This window comes from Trichechus manatus, unplaced genomic scaffold (genome assembly GCF_000243295.1).
Source record: "Trichechus manatus latirostris isolate Lorelei unplaced genomic scaffold, TriManLat1.0 scaffold00116, whole genome shotgun sequence".
Lineage (NCBI taxonomy): Eukaryota > Metazoa > Chordata > Mammalia > Sirenia > Trichechidae > Trichechus > Trichechus manatus.
The window spans coordinates 6,921,655-6,946,358 of record NW_004444052.1 but is presented as its reverse complement, the minus strand read 5'-3'; the positions used below and the strand labels follow the sequence as shown (position 1 = coordinate 6,946,358).

Below are 24,704 nucleotides of genomic sequence, written 5' to 3'. Positions count from 1 at the left end.
ACCCTCTGTTGTGATTCCAGTCAGAGCAGTCAGTGGTGGTAGCCGGGCACCATCTAGCTGTACTGGACTCAGTCTGGTGGAGGTCTTGGTAGCTGTGGTCCATTAGTTCTTTGGACTAATCTTTTCCTTGTATCCTGTTCTCTTCATTCTCCGTTGTTCCCGAACGGGTAAGACCAGTGGAGTATTTTAGATGGCTGATCACAGGCTTTTAAGACCCCAGATGCTACTCACCAACGTAGAATGTAGAACATTGTCTTTATAAACTGTCTTATGCCAGTTGAGCTAGATGTTCCCCGAGACCATGGTCCCCACAGCCCTCCTACAGGCAAAGGATTTTAACAACAAAATTGGGAGGGGGGGTGATTATTTAACTATAATCATACAATGGAATACTATACAGTTGTACAAAAAAAAAAGAATGGGGTAGTTCTCTGTATATTGATATGGAAAGATCTCCAGGATATATTCTTTAATAAAAAAAAAAATTTAAAAAAGCAAGGTATAGAGTAGTATACATAATATAAAATCTTTTTTTAAAAAAAGAAGAAAAAAGAATATATGTTATTTGCTTTTATTTGCATAAAGAAACTTTCAAAGCATTCATCAGAAAGGAATAAAAGTGGCTACCTCTCTGGGAGAAAGGTGATGGGAATTGGGTGGATGGGGGACAGGAACGGGAGCAAGACTTTTCATCTATAAGCTTTTTATTCTTTGACTTTTGAACCATGTGAATGTTACTTCTTAAAGTCATGAAGATTTCTATCATTGCTGAAGGCACAGAACAATTACTCCCAATCCAGTTTTTCAACTGGCATGTAGTAACATATAAACAATGATAAAGATAGATAAAATTTTAAAACTTTCAAAATTATAAGCAGCTATATCATGATGTTTTCATTAGTTTCTTCTCTGCTTAGTTAATTCTAGTTACGCTTCATGGAAATGATCGTAGTAGTAATTCTGTGCTCTATTTATTATAAGCATTATTTGAAAAGTTCATAAAATTTCAGAGCTGGAGAAAAAATAGATTAGTGTATTCCAAAATTGGCTCCACACCACAACCACATAGGGAGCTACCAAACAAGATTATCAGGCCCCACCACAGAGCCACCAAATCAAAATGTGTGGTGAGGGGAGTGGAGAGCCAGACCTGGGAAACTGTTATTTAAAATAAAACAAAACAAAAAGGAAAGAACAAAATCCTCCCTGGGCTGATTTTCACATACTTGTTAGAACCAGTGATCTAGTCCAATCTCCACCCCTTTGCATACACACGAGGGAACTAGGATTCAAAGAGATGAGAAACTTTCTCAAAGTTCTAAAACCAGTGAAGAACAGAGCTAGCATTTGAACACTCATGAACCCCCAGTCCAGTCTTCTTTTCTCAACTCCCTCTGGCCCAGCTGACAGTAAAAGACCCAAAAGAAAAAAGACACGCTATAACGTCACATAGAACTTTTGGTCTCCCTTCTAGCACACTCGGGTTTTGGAGTTCTTCCTTTCCCTTCACCTAATATCACCTGTTAGGTTTTCTTGTTTCTCTTCTTTTCATTTTTCAGTTATGGAGGATAATGGTATGTCTGTCTAATGGCTTGTGAAATATTTTACATGTTTTATACTTTTCCTAGGGGAGGGGAGTAAACCACATTCTGCTGTCCCTGGAAACTCTTACCAGAAGTCTAGAACAGAGATTGGCAAACTATGACATGTGGGCCAAATCTGGTCCACCACCTTTATTTCTCAATAAAGTTTTATTGGAACACAGCCGTGACCACTCATTTTCATATTATCTATAGCAGCCTACTTGCTCCAGCAGCAGTCAAATAACTGTGAAACTATCTGGTCCTTTACCGAAAATCTCTGCCGACCACGGATCTAAAATCTGAAAATTCCCTACTTTTCATTAAGGACAGAGATGGTAATGAGAACCTCTTTTTAGTTATATTGTGATGGTGATTATATGATAGTCATTTCTTTTGGTGGAGAGGATAATTAGCAATAAATAGCTAGAAGAAAGGAAAGAGAAACAAAAGACCTACAAACAAGAGATCTACAAACTAGATAATCAGGCCCTAATTGCATGATAAACATTACAGATATATGAAATGGGGTAACCATCTGGATCTGAATGGGGACCAGGTGAGATCCTGCCTTGCCTCCCAGCCTACCTGTTCTGCCAGCCAGGCAATGTGCTTGACCTCCTTGCTGCCTCCTGCTGTACTGGCTGCACCAAGCATGGCATTGAGTTCTGCCAACACCTGTGGGAGGAGAGCCATTATGTTGGTGTGGATAGCTACGAACCAGGAGTGTGCTGTGGCTGTATCCTTGCATCGCAGAATCAAGGTGTTCCTGCTATCAGGAGAATGTAGCTCTATCAATCTGTGTGGAAAAGAAAAAAAAAGAAAGAAAAAGTGAGCTAGATCAAAAGTTATCAAACCTGCCAGGGTTTTACATATATAATTCAAATCTATTTTATTTTTATATTCCTAGAATAGAGGTACTTTCTCTTAATTCCCTAGTCTATTTCCAGAGAAAACTACATATGGAAGGATAATCATCAGAAAGATTAACTGCTGAATATGTTGTTTCAATGAGTTAATGCAATGATCTAAGATGAAGGAACCTATTGTATAGTCTATAGTAGAATACTTCACTTTGCCTTAATTTCCCTGTTATCAAAATGGAAAGCATACATGTTGAACCTTACAGGTACACTGTAAAGAAAGAATTGATATTTTTTAAAAATACTTAGAAAATTCTGGAATAAGTATTTCCAGATTAAACAAAAAAACTACTGCCAAATAATGAACTGAAATTTCCACTGTGTGAAGAAAAAGAGATTAGTATAAGAATATTACTCTTTACGAAAATTTGGGACTGTTTTTTTAGTGTCTGAATAATATTATATGATTAAACCCTCCACTGAGTCATGGTAGAAAAATAGTTAAGAAACCTTCAACGCTATGAGTGTTTTATATTAGTTAATGGTCAACTGAGAACAATCTATACTTCAAAAGTAACCTTTAGAAATTAACTAAATTTTTAAGTGTACATTGGAAAAATTCCTTTTAAAGCAATTTATTGGGTACTGTTTCATGTTCTGATCAAATTTCTTGCTACCACGAGCTTAAAAAATCAAATAAATAAGTGACTAACAATTATACACTGCTGTGTTCTAATAGTGAACATATATACATATATTTCAAAAAATAAAAGAAAGAAAGCACCTGGCCAAAAGCTATTAGGAGGGTTTTTTGTGGTAGGCTAGAAATTGACAAACTGACAATGGCTAAAGAGAGTTCTCTTTTCTTTCATCTTTCTGAAGACAGTTTCTGCTGTCTTGAAGCACTGTCATCAGATCCTGTACCACCTGCCAAAGGTAAGCAATTTACATGCGCACTAGCATTTCTGCCTTGAAGCTTGCATACCTCTCTAAACCTTTTATAACTCCAAATATTTTAATTTTTCATATTTCATATAGCAAATATTTATTCTCACTTGAACTCTGGCCAGTCTATCCTTTTTTAAATAAAACTTTTACTGAGCACCTACTACATATCAGATATTGTGCTAGACACTGGATTTGGAGATACAGTGGTGGAAAAAACAGACATGGTTTCCACCCTCACTGAGCTTATGATCTAATGGGGGTTGGCAAAAAATGAACAACTAATAAACACACACTTTATAAAAAGTGCTATAAAGGACTATGACAACTACTATAAAGTTCCTGCCTGAAAAAAAAAGGAGGCAGTGTTTTCATAGTATCTAGGATGCAGTTTTATAGAATCTAAGATTTAAGAGCCTTGAACGTAAGATATAGAGCAGCACTGTCCAACAGAACTTTGAGATGCTGGAAACATTCTTTATCTGCACTGTCCAGTTTGGTAGCCACTAGACATATATAGTTATTGAGTACTCGAAATGTGGCTAATATAATTTTACTTAATTTAATCAGTCACAAGTGACTAGCGGCCATCATACTAGACAACACAGATCTAGAGAGCCTTATTTTTTTTCCTTTAAATTTTATTTATTTTGTTGTTGTTGAGAATATACACAGTAAAACATACACTAATTTGAGAGTTTCTACATGAACAATTCAGTGACACTGATTACATTCTTCAAGTTGTGCAACCATTCTCACCCTCCTTTTCCGAGTTGTTCCTCCCCCAGTAACATAAATTCACTGCCCCCCCTAAGGTTCCTATCTAACCTTCCGAGTTGCTATTATCAATTTGATCCCATATAGATAGTTCTTAAAAGATTGAGAAATACTGATCTAGTCTGATCACCTCATTTTACAGATGAGGGAACAAAGGCCTGGAGAGATGCCTTCCAGAGAAGAGAACTGACTAGGTCCAAAAGTACTCCAAGAGAGTGGCAAAGCACGACTGCAAGAGAACCTCCAGACTTGTAAGGCACACTTACCAAGCTGGTCTCATGCTATAAGACTGTTTATAAACACATTTACCCAGTACCTACCTACTCACTCACCACCTGTCCTCCCACTGGAGTTACCTATCTAGCTACCTGCACACCTAGTCATTAGTCTATCCATCTTTTACATGCCTTTGAAGTTCTAGGACAATAAACAAATAGGACAAAAATTCTAGAAAGCAATCAAAATATACAATAAGATCTGTGAACAGCCAAAACACTTAACAAAGTCCATAGCTGAAAGCTCATATTACTCAGAGGAAAGTCTTTAGATAGCAAGTCAAAAGTGATTTTCTTTCATGTTAGATGTAGTTCTGATGGATTTATTTATTGGATTTCATATTATATAGCTAAATATAGTGAAAGGTAGATTGAGGCTAGAATTTAGAGGGTCTTAAATGCCAAGTTAAGTCTTGATATTAACCGCTAAGCAACATGAATTCACTGATTTCTGAACAGGGAGCAACATGATCAAAAACAATGAATTAAAAAAAATTATTTTAGGGTGAGGTGTGAGATGGATTACAATAGAGAGAGAAATGGCCTGGGGGGATTTAAAATTGTACCTGAGAGGGATGAGATTACACAGAGCTCATCAGTAGAACACAGACTCTTAGGCAGGTGTTCCCTCATCCTAAAAGCCCAGGGAAAGGCAAAAAGAGCTTCCTGACAAATGACTTAATATTCGTATTGACATTTATTTATTTTCTGGTTGCTCTTTCCAACAACACACGTTTTTGGTTTTTAATACCTATACATTTATAAATTAAAACAATTACTCATAAAATCATTCAGTAATAAAAGGGTTGTTGAATGAACACAGAGCTGTGAAACTGGGATTCTGAATGACGACTGTAGTCATATCAACCACAGTCCTCAACTGTCTCAGTATTTTTTTTAATTTTATTTATTTTGTTGCTGGTGTTGAGAATATACACAGCAAAACATACACCAATTCAACAGTTTCTACATGTACTACTTAGTGACATTGATTACACTCTGAGTTGTGCAATCATTCTCACCCTCCTTTTCTGAGTTGTTCCTCCCCCAGTAACATAAATTCACTGCCACGTAAGGTTTCTATCTAATCTTACGAGTTGCTGTTATCAATTTGATCCCATATAGATAGTTCTTAAAAGAGTATAATGCTCAAGGCAGTATACTGACCTTTATTTAGCCCTCTATTTTATTTTATAATATTTATTCTTTTGAATGTTATTTTTCACTATTTCAACTGTTGCTGCTATAGTCCTTCAAATAAATATTTGTTGGCTAAAAATTTGATTACATTCTCTAGAATTAAGATGAGCTATACAGTTATAGGAAGATTTAAAATAGTCACTACACCATATAACAATAAAACATTGCACTAAAAGGGAGAGAATCATCTCTGTTAGAATCCTTTTGATGATTTAGTAACTATATTATTCAGAGAAATTGCTCAAATAGTCATTAAAGTAGTTAAACTTCAGAGTGAATTTATTTAATGACAACTAGTTATCTATGAAATACAATGCTAGATTAGGCAACATATAAATACAAACCAAAAGCAAGTTATTCTACATTCTTCTTATTACTTATACTAATCTTAAAAAGAGAAAGTATTTCTAGAACTTCCTGGATAAGATGGCAAATAAGTGCACACATCTACTCTTATTTCTTCCTGAAACCCCACTAAAAACAACAGTTAAAGGGGATTTTAAAAGGCATAAACCTACAAGTTCAGAGAGAATAGAATGACTACAACAAAATTTTGGAAGCTAGAAAACAGAGGAGTGGTGAATGAGTTAGCCGACCTAAGAAAACTGAATCCCAAGCCAATAATAGGGGGAGCCAAATCCCAGCCAAAGTAAGCTGCAGAATCTCTAAGGGGCTAGGGGACTGGTGGCATCAGTTACCTTTTAAAGTGGGAGTAAAGCACACAGCTAAAATAAAGAGGCTGGTTTCAGCATTCCCCATTCCCAGCGGCCAGTGACTGCCGCAGTTTCATCCCAGCAAAAGATCTACCCTCATCCCACCAAACTGGGTGGGAGAGGCAGTGATGTCCTCAAGTTTAGGCTCTACATCAACAGGCTCATCGTTTTCTACAGGAGCTATTTATCTTCACCTGGTTTGACACTGTAACCAGCTTAACATCCTTTAAACACATGCTAAAAGTTTAGTCACAAAACCATGACAAGGTATTTCCTTCACTCCTCCCACTGACCTAGTTAGCACGAAAGATAGCAATCAGCTCATCTCTAGGCACAAAATGTTCACCTTCTGAAAAAGACTTCACACTTCATTCATACAGTTCCTGGGACAGTCTCTCAGGTGAGTCTCCTTTGACATAGTCTATACCCTGAAAATCCTAGTGTCAGGGATCTTAGTTGTTAATAACTGGAAGAATGGAAAATAAGTCTGTGATAAAATAAAAAACTAAACAGGAGTGGATACTGGGATCACAGGGATGGAAACTGATGAAAATAAGCAGTAAGTTAGGTCCTAGGACAGGAGCACTGATTTTCCATGAAAAGAAACATTTTGTAGTATTTCTTGCAAAGGGATTGTGAGATACAAAATAAAATTAGCAGAAACAGAAAAGAAACTCCAAAATAGGATTGATGATTCTAGAATCCAGAAGAGTCTGCTTTGAAGAAGAAGCCCCTAAAACCAATAATGGGTACAAAGTCTATTTCTGTTTTAAAAGAAAAATTCAAATGAAAACTGCTAATAAAAATATGGAGGCAGCCTGCTAGTAATTGTTTGAGCCTACAGGAAGAGAGGAGGAACAGCCACAATGTGAAGAGTCTGGGCCTCTAGTCAAACCACTAACGCCTTCCTGGGAAATGCAGTTACATTTTGATCAGGTTAATCAAATCAATGGTTAGGTACACAAAAGCATAGGATTCTCTAAGCCTAGCCTACTTAATTTTTTTTCTATCTAGTAAAGTTTTGACACGTGACTTATTAAGTAATACAGTTTTATGTGTCACAGAGCCAAAATTTACCTTTTACATGGAAAACAGGCACGGTGAAGATAACTGAGACATCATTAACTAGCGTAAAGGAAACAGATTTACATTTCCAAACAGCTGTGCTTAAGAACATCTTATTCTCACTAAACTCTACAATGCCCACAATACTGTTTGCTAAGCAATGGACTCATGTTCTCTCCTTGGACTTCATCATTATTTATTTAGCTTTGACTTTCCAGAATGAAACACTTATAATTATCAGAAGCATCTAGTGAGGCTTTGAAAACTCAACGTTGGGGTAAAGAGTAAATGTTGTCCTCCCTCCTTACTACTAATTCCGATCGTCAGCGTTTCTTCCCAGCTCTAGATAATGGAACCAAATCAAAGAAGTAAAACATTTTAAAAAAGGACATTTCCCTCTTATGTCAAATAAGTTTTGGATTAGAAAGTGAAGCCATTACATTAAAATGAAGGATGAATCACAATGGGGTGATGGTTCTGTTCTGTATCTTGAAAGGCTTAGGTTATACAACTGTAAGCATTTGTTAAAACTTATGATTTGTGCATTTTATTTTATGCAAATACCACCTCAAAAGAAAAAATATAAAGAAATTTTGAACTCAGTTATTTATATATATGCTTAAGTATTTTGACAGAAGTGTACTGATGTCTGCAATTCACTCTGAAATGCAGCAAAAATAATTAAGACGGATCGATGGATAGATAGATGGACTGATCTTTGATAAAGCCAGTATAGTAATATGTTAACGGTAGAATCTAAGTGGTGGGTAAATGTTGACTATAAAATTCTTTTGATTTTGCTATACATTTGAAATTCTTCATAATAAGGTATTAAGGAAAAAAGGAAGAATGATGGGAAATTCACGTGTCTATCTAGTGCTTTAAAAACCAGATTCATGAGTATTTTCCAGAATTAGGGAGCATCTAAGCCTATTTCTTGCTCAGAGTTTCACAAGAGATTATGTCGAAGATGATTAAGATTTTCAAGTAGGAATATGGTCAGTTATACAAAGTTGTAATCTGATAAATGCCTTGGTGACAGATGTCCTGATGAAACTTATTTTTGTGGTTCCTACTTAAATTGTTTTTCTCCATGGTTTTAAATGTTGCAGATGTGTTGCCTGTAATGACATTTCCTTTGACAGAGCTGAAATAAATGTAGAGATCAAAGAGCTTCAAGTGATTTTATGGACATTTTATTTTTCTTTGAAATAGTTCTAAACAGTATAGTTGGGCAGGCATTATGTCCACTTTACAGACAGGGAAAACAGGAGGACAGAGAAATTAAGGGACTTATTTAAGGTCACAAGGCCACTAACAGCACCTATAATACTAATATATTTGAGAGTTTACTATGCCAATTTTACAATCATTTTCTCATGTAATCCTTGTGTTGCTATTGTTGTTAGGTGCCATCGAGTCAGTTCCAACTCACAGCAACCCTATGTACAACAGAATGAAACACTGCCCAGTACTGCGCCATCCTCACAATCATTATGCTTGAGCTCATTGTTGCAGCCACTGTGTCAATCCATCTTGTTGAGGGTCTTCCTCTTCTTCGATGACTTTACCAAGCGTGATGTCCTTCGCCAGGGACTGGTCCCTCCTGATACCATGTCCAAAATATGTGAGACACAGTCTCACCATCCTTGCTTCTAAGGAGTTCTGGCTGTACTTCTTCCAAGACAGATTTGTTTGTTCTTCTGGCAGTCCATGGTATATTCAATATTCTTCACCAACACCATAATTCGAAGGCATCAATTCTTTTCGGTCTTCCATACTCATTGTCCAGCTTTTGCATGCATATGAGGTGACTGAAATACCATGGCTTGGGTCAGGTGCACCTTAGTCTTCAAGGTGACATCTTTGCTTTTTAACACTTTAAAGAGATCTTCTGCAGGTCTGCCCAATGCGTCATTTGATTTCTTGACTGCTGCTTCCACTGGTGTTGATTGTGGATCCAAGTAAAATGAAATCCTTGTATAACCTTCATTTTATATAGAAGCAAAGTGAGGCTTAGAGAAAACAAATAGCTTGGTCAAAATTACAAAGCCCATCTTCCTAACTTCTATCTTCTAACTCTTATAGTCAAGATTCTGTTAGACACTGGGTTCTGAATCTTTTTTCCGCCAAGACACAAAGGACAGATGTATACTCCCATGGGTATAGCCTAAGTTATGCATAATTCCTGCCAGCTACCTAATTCTACTGTTTTTCTTTTTCTCTAGAAAGCATGCTGGAATGCAAGTAAAGTGATACCATGATAGGAATAACCTTGAACCTCTTTCAGTTTACATTTAAAAAAAGGCAAATCAATTTGAAATTTCAGTATTTCAACTAAAATTAGAAACAAATTTCTTTGCAGCATTAAGGCTGAGAATCTGCACTAGCCTGGATATTCTAAGACCTTTCCTTGACATATAGTACACCATGGTCAAGTAGACTGACCACCTCAGAAAAGTAAGGTGTGACACAACTCTTGCAGCCCAAACTGTCCTCTCCATTGGCTCTGTAGACTTATTTCAAACCTGACTACCCACCAGATGTCTTTAGCATTTAAATATGCCAAAGAGGGTACTGCCTCCAAGTTTTAACAAAGGCTTAACCTTTTAACAAAGGCTAACCTTTTAACAAAGTTTACCGGCTCTAAAAGGTGTCTTATTTTAGATGGTAAAACAATACAGCTTTAAGCAAAACAGCCAAGTCATGTCACCTTCCTCCTTCCTCATCTCCCAACTCCCTACAACCCCAAGGTTCTACAGAAACCTTTTAAACTTTGCCCTTTTTCCAATACCCAGCTACATCAGCAGCATTATAGGATCTAGTCTCAGAAATGACTTTACAATGAAAGAAGCTAGTCTGAACACTTTCCTTAGCCTGACAGCCAGCTGATAAATTTAGTTGCTATTTGTTCCTCTTTATCACATTGTTTCTCTATCTTATTTCCTTGTTTTCATTTCCTTCTATGGCACCTACTGCCTAACTTTTTTTTTTTTAAGTCCATTGCTTAATAGACCAAAACCAAAAAAAAAACAAAAACACCCCAAATCCATTGCCATCAAGTTGATTCTGACTCATAACTGACCAAAGGCTCTATATAAATGTATCCCATTTGAAGAAAAAGTTTTAAATCTGGATTTAAGAGGGAGAAGTGATTACCTGCTGCACAAATTAAATGCTTATTTAGGAAATAATAAATACAGGCTTTCTTTAAATATCAAGCTATGCTGCATTTAGATATGATTCAACTCACACTCATGGGGACACCATGAGTCAGAATGAAATGACTGGACAGCAACTGGTTGGTTGTTTGGTTCAACACACATAGAACTTTTCGGAAATAAATCTATAAGTAACACGAAGTAATTTCTACAGTGTCTCAAGTTTTTAAAAAAGCAAATAAAATACAAATATATCAGAATATAATTTTATAAAATGTACATACATAGTTGTCAGTTAAGACTTATTTAAGTGACTATTTCTCAAGAATCTAGTATGTGCTTTGTTCTGAAGGAAGGGTTTCATATGTATTATCTCATTTAATCTGAAGCATATCACACATTTACTATAGAGTAGGAGCTGTAACGTCCCTATGGCTTTAAATGCCCAAGAAGGTTACTCATCTTTTGGCTGTCTTCTGTGCTCCATCCCACCCTGATTAGTTACCTGGCTGTGCATTAAAATCAGAGGAGACCTCAAGAGTGAAAGCACATTATAAAAAAGGTCTATTCTTAACCATGCCTTTGAAGCTCTATGTCTTTACACAAGTTTTTTTATTTTTATTTTTTTCCCCTCCCTAACCTCCAACTAACAATATGCCTACCAGTACTACTTCATGGAATTACTGAAGACAAAGTCATAGAACACAAATGGTTATAGAACTAGGAAGGCCATTAGAAATTATCCAATCTACTCGCTCATTTTGCAAAAGAGGAAACTGAGGTCAAGAGAAGCTAACTGGCCAGGGTCACAGTGCTAGTTGTCTCAGTCAGATCAAAAATGCAGATCTTTGACTCTTTATGCTATCCATGGTATAAGAAACTTCCATCTAAGGAAACATTTTAAAAAAATTCATCAAGTTTTTATTCAATTATAAAGTAATACATGTTCACAGTGAAAAAAATAATTACCAGTACAGAAAGGTGTCTACAGTACAGAAAAGTGTTTAAAAAGCAGATGTCACCTTGAGGACTAAGGTACACTTGACCCAAGCCATGATATTTTCAATCACCTCAGCATGTGAAAGCTGGACAATGAATAAAGAAAACCAAAGAATTGATGCCTCTGAATTATGGTATTGGTGAAAAATACTAAATATACCAAGAACAAAGAAATCTACTTGGAAGAAGTACAGCCAGAATGTTCCTTAGAAGGGAGGACGGAGAGACTTCATCTCACATACTTTGGACATGTTATCAGGAAGGACCAGTCCCTGAAGAAGGACATCATGTTTGGTAAGGTAGAGAGTCAGCAAAAAAAAGGAAGACCCTCAATGAGATAGTCTGACACGTGGCTGCAACAATAGGCTCAAACACAGCAACAACTGTGAGAACTGTGCAGGACCAGGCAGTGTTTCTGTTGCACACAGGGTCACTATGAGTCAGAACTGATTCAGTGGTACCTAACAACAACAAATAGGTATAAAATGAACACTAGAAGCCCTTTCTTTCTTCCTACCTTCTAATCCCATTTTATTCCCCAGCGGTAGCCACTATTAATAGTTTCTTTGTGCCCATTCCAAAATTTCTATCCATATACATGTATGTGTACATATGTATATTTGTGAATATGTATTTAAACATGAAACTACAAAAATGACTCTTTCTTCTTAGATTGAAGTTTTCCTAATATAATTTAGTCAGAAGAGTCATATAATATTGCAACATGTCCTTAAAGTTTCAAAGCTTAAGTACAATGTTCTCCTTATGTACAGCTCACCTGTTTTCCAGATCTGGCATGCTCAGGTTTCTAGCAGCAAAGCACATTTTGAGAGGAATGACTTTCCTGTCCTTGGTGCTGTTCTGGTGTTTTGGAGAACCAGAGTCCTCACTGCCACTAAAGTTTGGTGACTGGGGAGCAGCGCCTTCCCATGGCAGATCTGATACTAATGATGGCTTCTTGATATATGGTGTCACTTCCCGGATGAACTTGACTATGAACAAAAATCAAGGCAAAGAAGAAGGTTAGTATTTTTGCTTTTTCTTTTTAAGTTCAATTTCAGGACTCATTTAAAATACTTTTTCTTTTACCCCAGTCATTACTGGCAACTTTTGTCATTCAAGGCATGGCACTCTTATTTCAAATGCTAGATAAATTGAAAGTTTTCTTTTAATCGTATGTAGCATTAAAAATGTAAATAATAAGCAGGAGAAAAGTGGGATGCAGAACTCAAATTCTAGCAAAAAGACAAGACTTAATGGTCTGACAGAGACTAAAGTGACCCCAGAAGACATGGCCCCCGGACTCTCTGTTAGCCAAAAACTAAAACCATTCCCAAAGCCAACTCTTCAGACAAAGATTAGACTGGACAATGGGACATAAAATGATACTCGTGAAGAGTGTGCTTCTTAGCTCAAGTAGATACATGAGACTAAATGGGTAGCTCCTGTCCGGAGGCAAGATGAGAAGGCAGAAAGGGACAGAAGCTGGTTGAATGGACACGGGAAATCTGGGGTGGAAAGGAGTGTGCTGTCACAGTACAGGGAGAGGAACTAGCGTCACACAACAATGTGTGTGTAAATTTTTGTATGAGAAACTGTAAACTTTCATTTAAAGCACAACAAAAAAAAGAAAAAAATGTAAATAAACAGTTGAATATAGATGAATCAGTCATCATTACCTCTGCTAACATCAAGAAATGTCACATCAGAGGAATGCAGCCCTGCTGACACCTCGGTTTTAGCCCAGTGAGACTCAGAATCTGACCTCCATAACCGTAAGATAATATATTTGTTTTTTTTTATGCCATGAAATTTGTAGTAATTTGTTACAGCAGCCATAGGAAACTAATACACCTGGTTATCAAATACCAGAGTAGCTTATTTTTAAAAAAATGAAAAAAGAAACATTACATCAGGATTTTACCTCTCTCTCAAATTCTAATGTGGTAGGTCATTACAGTAGCATCACAAGAATTAAAAAACTAAAAAGATACAGTCATTATCAAATAATAGTTTATATTAATATTCTACAGCATTAGAAGCTTTACAAGCCTATCAAACTTTTATTAACCTATAGATTACTAAATCTAAAAGAAAAAAATCAGGATATATTTCTTGAAACATAGCTAACAACAGTCTTCAAAATATTTTGTTGAAATTAAAATTTTTTAACAATAATCAGTAGAAGAGGCAAAGTTATTATTCTTGTAAGTTATTAAACAAGATCTGCTGAAATTAGCATGATACTGAAAATATAATAAATGCTAATGCCAGCATTTTGATATAGTTTGTGTGTGGTTGTGTGTATGTGTTTTCTATGCTTAGTTACAACACGTGTACTTCAGGGTGGAGAAAGCGAAAGCCAGCTGCCTCGGGGCACCAAGGAAATTTTTTCATCTTAGAAAAATGAGCAGGATGCAGTTAGTGTATATATATATATGTATATATATATATATATATGTATATATACATATATATATATATATATATCCCTTGAGCTGCTGACTCGTGCATTTCAATACATGCCTTAGCTTTGTGCTTTCAAGAAAGGATTAGATCACAAGAACTTTGGCAGAAATTCCTACAGTTTCCAGTCATTGCCAATGGCAGAGAGTTGCTTTTGGAACATTTAAGGCAGCATACCACCCACTGGGCTACCAACTGGGGGAAATTAAAGACATTTTAAATGACTGCTATTGAGTATTATAGAGATTAGAAAAGGCCTCTTAATGATCTACTCAGAAGTTTATTCAAGTCCCACAGTAGCATTATTGAATTGATACTGCACGTAATTAAAATAAGGAAATACACAACCTAGAAGATGGCCTTATTAAAAGAACAATGAATTTCACCTGAATTGATGATGTTTCTCCTCAGTTTCATTCCAAGCCCATACCTCCATCTAATTAGACCAAGACCTCCATGATGGCTAGAGAACTGTGAATAGCAATGTGTTTCTAATTTACATGAGACTTGGGGAGGGCAGAAGGTTAACAGCCTTGTTTTAGTCGTATATTACCCCAGTTGGATCTCCCACAGGGCCTTAACCTGACACCTGGCTGACTCTGGATTAGTAGAGCCTTTACATTCCCACATGACATTCAGGTCACCTCAGAACTCATGATATATTTCAGAATTATTTCACTTTTCCCAGTAGTTAATCTTCAGAATATTTAATCAAACACTGATGTTTGCAAAGCATTTTAGGTGTTTAGATGCTGAAATTAATTTTCTTTTTTCCAAGCACTGATCACTCTACTTAAAAATAGAAGGGGCTTCACCCCATCCTGAAAGCATCACTATAACCTCTTCTCCCTTTAGAATTATAAAAACATGTACATGTACTATACATATACCTGGAAAGATGTCTAAAAGAATGTTCCTCAAACTATCAATAGTGCTTGTTATATACAAGTGGTGGGATTGCCTTTGATTTTTTAAACATAGTTTTGTATATCTGAAAATGTTATAAGTCTATATTATTTATACAAAAAAAATTTTTTTAATGAAAAAATCTTATTCTAAAACTTTGCTGAAGTTTTAAACATGGAACCACCTTAAAATGAAATCTTGTTGAGCCTTCAAAAACTATAGTGCACTAGTTGGGATCCAAGATCCGACTGGTTCTTACTGAATTCCACAATCTAATGAGTAAAGTTACAGTGAGGTCCATCTATTTTAAAAAGGACCCTGCTATCTTGGTTTGGGGCATTAGGCTGCGTCTGATTTTAAACTGAATGCTATTTATGTGGCTTGTAAAAGCTTATCCAAAAGGTACCTAACAGTACAGAAAAGCCTATGGCTGTAAGGACATATAATTGGTAAACTCATCACCCTTATGAACATTTTAAACATCTCAGTTTAATCATTATTTTCCTCTTTAACTCTTTTTTTTTTTTTTTCCTTACCTCAGCTAGTGACCTTTACTATAAGTTTAAATGAAACTACATTTGTCATTGTGGGGAGAATGATGTCATTATCGCCCCTGCTATATGCAAGCAAGTTTGTTTTTGGGTTACCCTTAGGGTGGAATATCTGATTTGGCATTTTGCTTGCAAATGAGTTATGCTGACATCACTGTTAAAGTATTCTCCCAAGAGGTTTCTCCTAAACCTCATCCCAAGCTCCTCTCCCATCTATCATCTCCCTGACAGACGGTCACCACACACATTAGGGAGGAATTGCTTTACTTTCAGTAAAAAGCCTCTTACATTCTAACTTGCAGGCATCTTCTAGCTCAAGTCTCCTGGCCATTTGGGGTTTGAGTAGATTGCAGTGTAGGATTTGGTGACATGAAACCTGAATGTGTTTAGAATGACTCTGGTTTCATTATGGCTTCATTTTAAAGTAACACTGCACTTTCACTAATTTATTGAGCTCCTGCTATGTGCCAGGAACTGTTTTAGTCACTAAGAATAATACATCAGTGAATAAGGCACACAAAAATCAAGGAATGTAATTATTAATAAGTAAATTATATTCTGTTGTTGTTGTGTGCTGTTGAGTCAATTCCGACTCATAGCGACGCTAGGGGACAAAGGAGAACTGCCCCATAGGGTTTCCTAAGCTGTAATCTTTACTGGAGCAGACAGCCAGGTGCAGAGCTGCTGGTGGATTCAAACCACCGACCTTTTGGTTAGCAGCTGAGTGCTTAAGCATTGTGTCACCAGGGCTCCTAATTATATTCTAGAAAAATGAAAACTTACGTTCATGCAAAAGCCTGTACATGAATGTTTTTAGCAGCTCTATTCAAAACTGTCAAAACCTGGGAACAACCCAAATGTCCTTCGATGTGAATGAATAAACAAATTGTGGTACCTCCGTACGAACACTACTCAGCAACAAAAAGGAATGAACTACTGATACATCTAGCAACTTTGATGAATTTCAGATGAATATGCTGAGTGAAAGAAACCAGTCTCAAAAGGTTACATACTGCATGATTCCATTTACATGGCATTCTTGAAAAGACAAAACTATAAAGAACAGATCAGTGGTTGCCAGGGGCTAGGGATGGGGGAAGCTGTAATTATAAAGGGATAGCACAACAGAGTTTTTTGGAGTGAAGGAACTGTTTTATATCTTGATTGTGGTGATGGTTACAAGAATTTATATGTGTTGAAATTCACAGAACTGTATACCGTAAGGGGGAAAAAAGTCAATTTTACTGTATGATTATTCAAAAGAAATTTTAAAGAAGTAAATTATACAGTATGTTAGAAGATGATAAGTGTAATGCAAAAAGAAAAACAGGAAGGGAAAGGGGAATCAGGAGTGCTGCAAGTCGAGACAGTTTGCAATGTTATATAAGGTGGCTAGAGTAAGCCTCATTAAGAAGACATTTGAACAAAGACTTAAAGGAAGTGGGGGGGGAGGAAATAGCGGAGAGGTTAGCCATATGTATATATGGGAGAAGCATTCCAGACAGAGAACATAATGTTAAAGCAGTAAGAAAAGCCAGTGTGACTGGAGTAGGGTAAGCGAGAGGGAGAGAGTAGAAAACAGGGTCCAGAGGTAATAGGGGGCCAGATTGTGTAGGGCCTTAGAGATCACTGTAAGGACTTTGGCTTTTTTTTCTGAAATGGAAGACACTGGGAGGCTTTAAGCAGAGGAGTGAATGATCTGACTTGTATTTTAACAGCATCATTCTAGCTGCTGTGTCAAAAATAGAGTGGAGGAGGCAAGGGCAGAAACAGAGAGACCAGTTGCGAGCATGAAGTAATCTCATTAAAACCAAACTTTGCTATCTCAATAGGTGAAAAATGGCATATATGCCCACCCAATCTTGATCCCCTGCCTCAACAAATGCAGGCTGTTATTATTTTCTTCCCCTTAAAAGCAGGAAATCCATGCCTCTTTATACTTTTTTGTTTTTCCTGAAGAGTTGAGAGGAGTCAGAAGCAGCACATATGCTTGTAAGATGGGATTTCAGTGTTTTCTGATTTTAAAAAGTAAGTGTGGTTTATGCTGGCCTTAGGATTTTCAATTCAGTTCATTACCCATCTTTCCTTCTCCACTTCAATCCAAACTCTATCCAAGCCAATGTAAGCAGGAGAAATATCCTTTCTGAGGATCTCGTATTACAACTGGGTGACAGGAGAAATCAAGTTTCCTTTTAAACCTCTGAGCTACAGTGGAAGAAGTCCAAATAAACCAGAAGTAAGATACCTCTGGAATCTGTCCCCAGCAATTAAAATTTCTGAATTTTTAAATTACGGCCTTTTATAATGAATTTATGCAAACTGGCAAAAGAAAAGGATTTTTTTTTTAGGTCTCAATCAAATTCTAACATGGATATCTATGACTTTTACACAAAAATATTAGCTTTCATGCTTTTATATATACAACATAGAACACTAAGCTAGGCTGAAATAATTTGGGGCTTTGGTGAGTAGTTGTGGGTCATATGTAAAGTAAATATTTCTTAAATGAATTTAAAAAGTATTTTTCTTTGGAAATTTCCCTCAAACGTCAATAGAATATGCAAGCTTTTCAATTTTTTATGGAAAAAAATTTTAAACATCTTGGGTTTGCATTTTAAGATGTTTTTGTAAGACAGATAGCTAATAGCAAATTTCCCTGTGGAAACTTCCATTAGTAAGTATGTCTGTTTAAAATCCTTCATATAATTAACCAAAAACTGGGAGACACTGCATCTAAACCATTACTTCAATTTATATATTTTTCTTTTCCCTTTGGTATTGAGATTTTATTTTCTATACCGTATCTCTGTTTTTGTAAGTCAATTCTACTCTTAGCGCTTTACCCTCCACTAGAAAGAAGTAATGCTTTCTGTGAAACAATGTTCCAGTCTGTTTCATATCCTTCTGCTTACTTCAGAGTACACAGTAGACAAGAAGACTGTTCACAACAGTAGAAAAGTCTTGACCATGTATGTATAGGATTAAAAAAAAAAAGGTAAGAATTTATTTAATTTCATTTTCAGCAGAGCAGAAGCAATGAGATAGGCAGTCTGCACAACAGGTTGGTTAGAAGTAATGTATATTGTCTGTTAGTCTCCTGCTGAAATATAAAAATAGAAGCTAGTTTTTTGAAAAATGAGCCCTGCCAGATGTTAAACTACATTATAAAATGATTTATACATTATAAAATTAAGAGTATCAGTTATTGCTAAGTGATAAAAGCAAATTATCATTTTTATTAGAAAAATCATATATATATTAGTATGGTCATAAAAAGTGTTCAAGAAAATACATTAATTTGCTAATAGCAGTTATATTTGCAAGTGAAATTATAGGGACTTCTATTTTTGAAGTTAAACACTTCTATAATGTTTGAGCTTTTTAATAGTAAGTATGTATTCTTTAATAAACAATAATAAAATTAATTTTTAAACATATGCCATCAAATAAAAAACAAAAATGGATTAGAAAAGTAATTCCAGAAATAATTAATAGCAGAAACTATATAACAATGCGGGGAAGTCACTATTCAATAAATAGTAGAGGAACAATGGGTATCAGTATGGAACTGCCTTAGATCTGTATTTCATACCCTACAATGTACTTATATTAAATATTGGATATTTTTGTAAAATCATTAAATTATAAACGCAGAGCAACCAACTCTGAAGTCAAATAAACCCTAGCTCAAGTCTTGATATTATCATTTACCTGTTGGGAGGTTTGAAGCACATAATTTAGCTCTGCAAATCTCAGTTTCCTCATGTGTAAAACATAAAATACCATCCTCAAAGTGTTGCATGTGTGTGTTTGAGTGTGTGTACTATTAATACAATATACTTTGGAAGGAGTATAGAATCATGGACAGAGTCTAAGAACTGAAATTGAACAGATCCAGATTTGAACTGCAAAATAAAGTTTGTGATTTTGGACAAATAGTATTACTCCTCAATCCCAATTTCTAATCCATAAAATTCTACAACTAACCCTAATACTAACTGTACTGAGCAACTGAGAGGATTAAATAAAATTAAGTAAGAAAATAAAAGCAAACTGTTTAACAGTGCCTAGAATATATAAGACACTGAATGAACATAAATGATCTACAGAATGGGATAATTATGCAACACCGAAGAACATCAGAAGATGGTAATTAAGATATCGCCAGAAAGACAGCAAGCAAATTGTGCTTTGTCTCCCTTTTCATACACAAAAAAATTAAAATTAAAAAATAAAATTTTGACAGCACATAGCCTTCCTCATTTATATTCCTTTAACACTCTACATATCATTGCTATACGTCAGTTTTCTGTTTTGCCTGTCTTCCACTTGACCAATGATACTCTTGAAGGGATTAAGACTCAAACTAAAAAAAACAAACCAGTTGTCATCGAGTCGATTCTGGCTCATGGCGACCCCATGTGTGTCAGAGGAGAACTGTGCTCCACAGGTTTTCAACAGCTGTGATCTTTCAGAAGTTGATCACCAAGCCTTTCTTCCGAGGCACGTATGGTTGGATTCGAACTGCCAGCCTTTTGGTTAGTAGCCCAGCACTTAACTGCTTGTGCCAGCCAGGGCATCCTATTAAAACTCAAGACAACATTAAAGTCACTAATAACTCAATCTATTACTTCTATAGTATACAGATGTCTTAACAATATTATCTATCAATGGTTCTTTCACTTTGTTTTTAGTCATCCTTCAGTACTACTGTGTTGCAGTTTGTGTAGGACTACTTAAAGTCCTGAATATATTCTCTTGTACACTAACAGGGCAAAATTCATATATTTTTCTAGTACACAATCTTTTTATGACTCTGCTTGATATTACACTCGCTCCTAACCTTACAGAAAAAGTTCTTTACCACTCCACATGACATCACTGTAATAATATGCATACTTGGTTGTAGCACACACAAATTTCATATATTGGTCAAAATTTGGTGGTAAAGTGATAAAGCATTCATGCAGGGGTTACTAACACACAGAAGAGGCACAGTTAATATTGGCTAGACAAATTATGAAAGATTCTGTCACAAATACAGATATATTTTTGCAGTCCTAATTTCCCTGTCCTGGTGTAACTGTCAGAAATATGTATGGCATTGGTAATACAATCCAGTTAAAAATTGTTTCTAATTGCTCGGATTAAGGATTTTTACAAACATTTTGATAAAAACTCCTCACTCATCAGTATATGGTCACTCTCACCATATACTTAAGGCTATCATAGTAACTATATGTATGATCTTTTTTGAAGTTCTCTTCAAATTTGCTATTAAAACAAATTTTCCATTAGAACAAAATTCTCCTTCAAAACTATTATCAACTTAAAACATAGCTTATGGATGAGCAATCTGCACCTGTAATAACATAAAAATGTAATCTTACCAGAAGAACTAGATGGTGCCCAGCTACCACCACCAACCACTCTGACAGGGATCACAATAGAGGGTTCCAGACAGAGCAGGAGAGAAATGCAGAATAAAGTTCAAATTCACAAAAAAAGACCAGACTTACTGGTCTGACAGAGACTGAAGGAACCCCCAAGACTACTGCCCCTGGACACCCTGCTAACTCAGAACTGAAGCCACTCCCCAAGTCTACCTTTCAGCCAAAGATTAGACAGTCCTATAAAACAAACAATAACACAGGTGAGGAACATGCTTCTTCAAGTTCAACCAAGTATACAAGACCAAATGGGCAACACTTGCCCAAAAGCAAAGACAGGAAGGGACAGGAAAACCTAGATGAATAGATACAGGGAACCTGTGGTGTAAAAGGAAAGGGGAAGAGTGCTGACAACATTGTGGGGATTGCAACCAATGTCACAAAACAATTTGTGTATAAATTTTTGAATGAGAAACTAATTTGTGCTACAAACTTTCACCTAAAACACAACAAAATTAAAAAAAAAACAATTAAAAAAAATGTAATCTTAACGTGAGGAGACAATAATATATTAAAACATTCTTCTATATGTAAATAAACCTCACCTCACAAACCCAATGTGTAGACTTTTATCTATTCCTAGCATAAATGGCATGAAACATCTTATTCTTAAAAACATAATGTTTCCACAACAAAGAACTCTTTCCTACGTGCAAAGCACCATGGGATATTTAAAATGTTTGATACGTAGATCTTGTCCTCAAGTTGTTTAGTTGAGGAGGAAAAGGAAGACATGTTCCCAAAGAAAGACATCAATTAATAATGTAGAAATAACAATAGGGCAAAACGTGATAAATGTTATAAAAGAGGTATAAATAAAATGTTACAAGTTACAACTGAATGTAGCAATGGCAAACAGAAATAATTCAAAAATAGTTAATAAAATAATTTTCCCACTACACAAACACACAAAATCTAACAGTTTAAGTGCAAGGGAAAGCCTTATCTGTATTTTTGTTGCTAAGTGGATGGTTCTGGGCTAGATGGATAAACCGGATGGTTTGTTTTAGATCAGCACCTCAAGTGATAAACTATAGACGGAAACATATTAACCCAGCACAATGGCTGTGTTCAAGGGGTCAGCAACCATTCCATCCTGAACATTCAGTCAGAGACACCACTGGGAACAAGAATGCCATCCAAGTTTCCATATGTTTAAACACTTTGTAATTTTTTTCTTTGTACAAAGAACTGCTATCAGTAACTGCCAGACTTTTGTTGTCATTAGGGATTTTCTGACCACGCTGGCAGAATTAACTGAGTTCAGGAAGAGGAGAAAAGACAAAGATGTGTTCGTGTTCTTTTCCTCCTCATTCTTATAAAAGACATGACTAAGAAGTTCATCTGTAGAAAACTAAGAAGTGTCAGAAGTTAACAGACATCAACTATTGAATGTTAAGCTACAGTAGAATACATTGTTCAACTGACATCATACAACTATACTCACTGATAATTTGTTTTATTAATGATTTTAATGAAAAGGTAATAAAAACAAGTTGGATTAATTCAAGTATCAAAATAAATTAACAATAGTATTGAACTATAATCCATAGGAAAAAAAAATATCCATGAGCCCATGCTGATATAAATAAATGAATCAACAAATAAATGGGAGAGAAAGGGCAGTTCTTTCTTAAAGAATTCCAATTAATAAATGGAGAAGGAATGATAAAAATAAAAAATCATCATTAGAACACTATAGTAGTAATTGTTGCAGGCAGGATCCATTGATGAATGCTAAAATTAGTGAGGAACAGTTTAAAGAGTAACAGGATATTTGCATAGTCTCAACATATCTCCCCCAAGATAAATTACAAAGGGAAAAATAGTAATCTTATATGGAGAAATCCAGCAGTAATCAAGATTTGTACCATCAGTATTAAGATGTTTTGCAAGTCTTAAAAAGTTTTTGTTAGTGGTAAACATGATCTAAACATTTACGTTTAAATGTTGAGGATGCTGTATCAACAAAGATTCAGGATTTGTACTGTTCTGCAACTATAGACTTCATCAGCCTTCCAGGAAAGATAGGTAATGTGAGGAAGTACTAACCAAGACCTGAATTCAAGCCCTGGATACCAGATTTATTAGCAGTGATACTTGTCCTACATTGACATAACAAATTTTTTATACCAAAGCTTCAAAATCGGACTCTCTGACACTTTGCTTCTTATCAGTGAAATAGGGAAAATAATATCTGTTGCATCAACCAGATAGGAAATGAGATAAGTTTTATAGAAATTTTTTTTGGAAAAAAACATATACCCGTTACCAATAAATCATTTATCAAAACAGAATATTATTCAGCCATAAAGAGAAATGAAATTCTGATACATGTACAACATGGATGAACACTGAAAACATGCTCAATGAAATAAGTCAGATACAAAAGGACAAATACTGTATGATCCCACTTACATGAACTATCTAAAATAGGCAAATGTATGGAGATAAAGTTTTTTAGTGATTATCAGGGGCTGGCAGGAGGGAGAAATGAGGAGTTATTGCTTAAGGAGTACTGAGTTTCTGTTTCGGTAATAAGCTTTTGGAAATGTATAGAGGTGATAGCTGCACAACATGGTAAATGTAATTAATGTCGCCATATTGTACATTAAGAAATGGTTAAAATGACATCTTTTTTGCTATATATATTTCACCACAATAAATTTTTTAAAAAATAATTTATCAAGTACTTATTATATTACAAAAGCTTGTGATCTATATAATGGAAATACAAAGATGAATCATGTAATATACCTGGTCTTCAGAGTTCAGAAAGGGAGCATGTAAACATTAAGTGCAAACCAGTGTGCTGAGAGTGAACTTTACTAAGTATGTGTTGGTGAAAAGTTTACTTTTTTAAACGTTTTAAGTTAAAATGTCTATATTAATTAAAAAATAAAAACATAAAATGCCCACAATAAGTATTATCATATTGTGTTTGTAAATGTTCTTCAAATCTGACTTTCTAATGAGAATCAAAAGGCTACATACTGTGTGATTCTACACATTTGACATTCTGGGAAAGGCAAAACCATAGGGATGGAAAACAGAGCAGTGGTTGCCAGAGGTTGGAGGTGGGGGAAAGGGATTGACTAGAAAGGAGCATGGTGGAACTTTTAGGAGTGATGAAAATATTACGTATCTTGATTGTAGTGATAGTTACACGACTGTATAAAAAAACTAAATCACACCCACTGCTATCAAGTCGATTCTGACTCATAGTGACCCTACAGAACAGAGTAGAATTGCCCCATAGGGTTTCCAAGGCTGTAAATCTTTACGAAAGCAGACTGCTACATCTTTCTCCCCAGGAGCGGCTGGTGGGTTTGAACTGCCAACCATTCGGTTAGCAGCTGAGTGCTTTAGCAACTGCACCACCAGGAGCCCCTACACCTGTCAAAATCCATAGAACTGTACACCTATTTCTAAATTCTTCATTTTGGTTAATGGCATCAACAGTTGCCAAAGTTAAAACCTAGTCACCTTTAACTCCTCTCTGTAAATCAACTCTCCAAACATAAACACACAGGTAACAGATCAGCAAGTACCATTAAGTCTTCCTCTAAAATGTCTCTCTTCTATTTTCCATTTCCATTGCCACTCATCACATATGAAAAGGGTAGATGTTACTGCGTGTAAATTATACCTCCACAAATCTGACTTTAAAAGAATTTGACTTTCTTAAGGTGGAATATACATTTTCTAAATATGTGTATGAAACCATCAAGAAACTTAAATAAGTTATGGGCA

General features: G+C 35.6%; 1 protein-coding gene across 1 annotated transcript in view; it reads right to left on the bottom strand.

Annotated features, from left to right (window-relative positions):
• Positions 1-24,704, bottom strand: part of SNTB2 (syntrophin beta 2) — a 93,378-nt gene that overhangs the window by 33,571 nt on the left and 35,103 nt on the right. Inside the window, exons 2-3 of the mRNA XM_023738406.1 lie at positions 12,357-12,570; positions 2,169-2,379 (exon numbers count right to left, since the gene is read on the bottom strand). Coding sequence (XP_023594174.1) covers positions 2,169-2,379; positions 12,357-12,570 — 425 coding nt within the window. The remainder of the gene's footprint in view (positions 1-2,168; positions 2,380-12,356; positions 12,571-24,704) is intronic.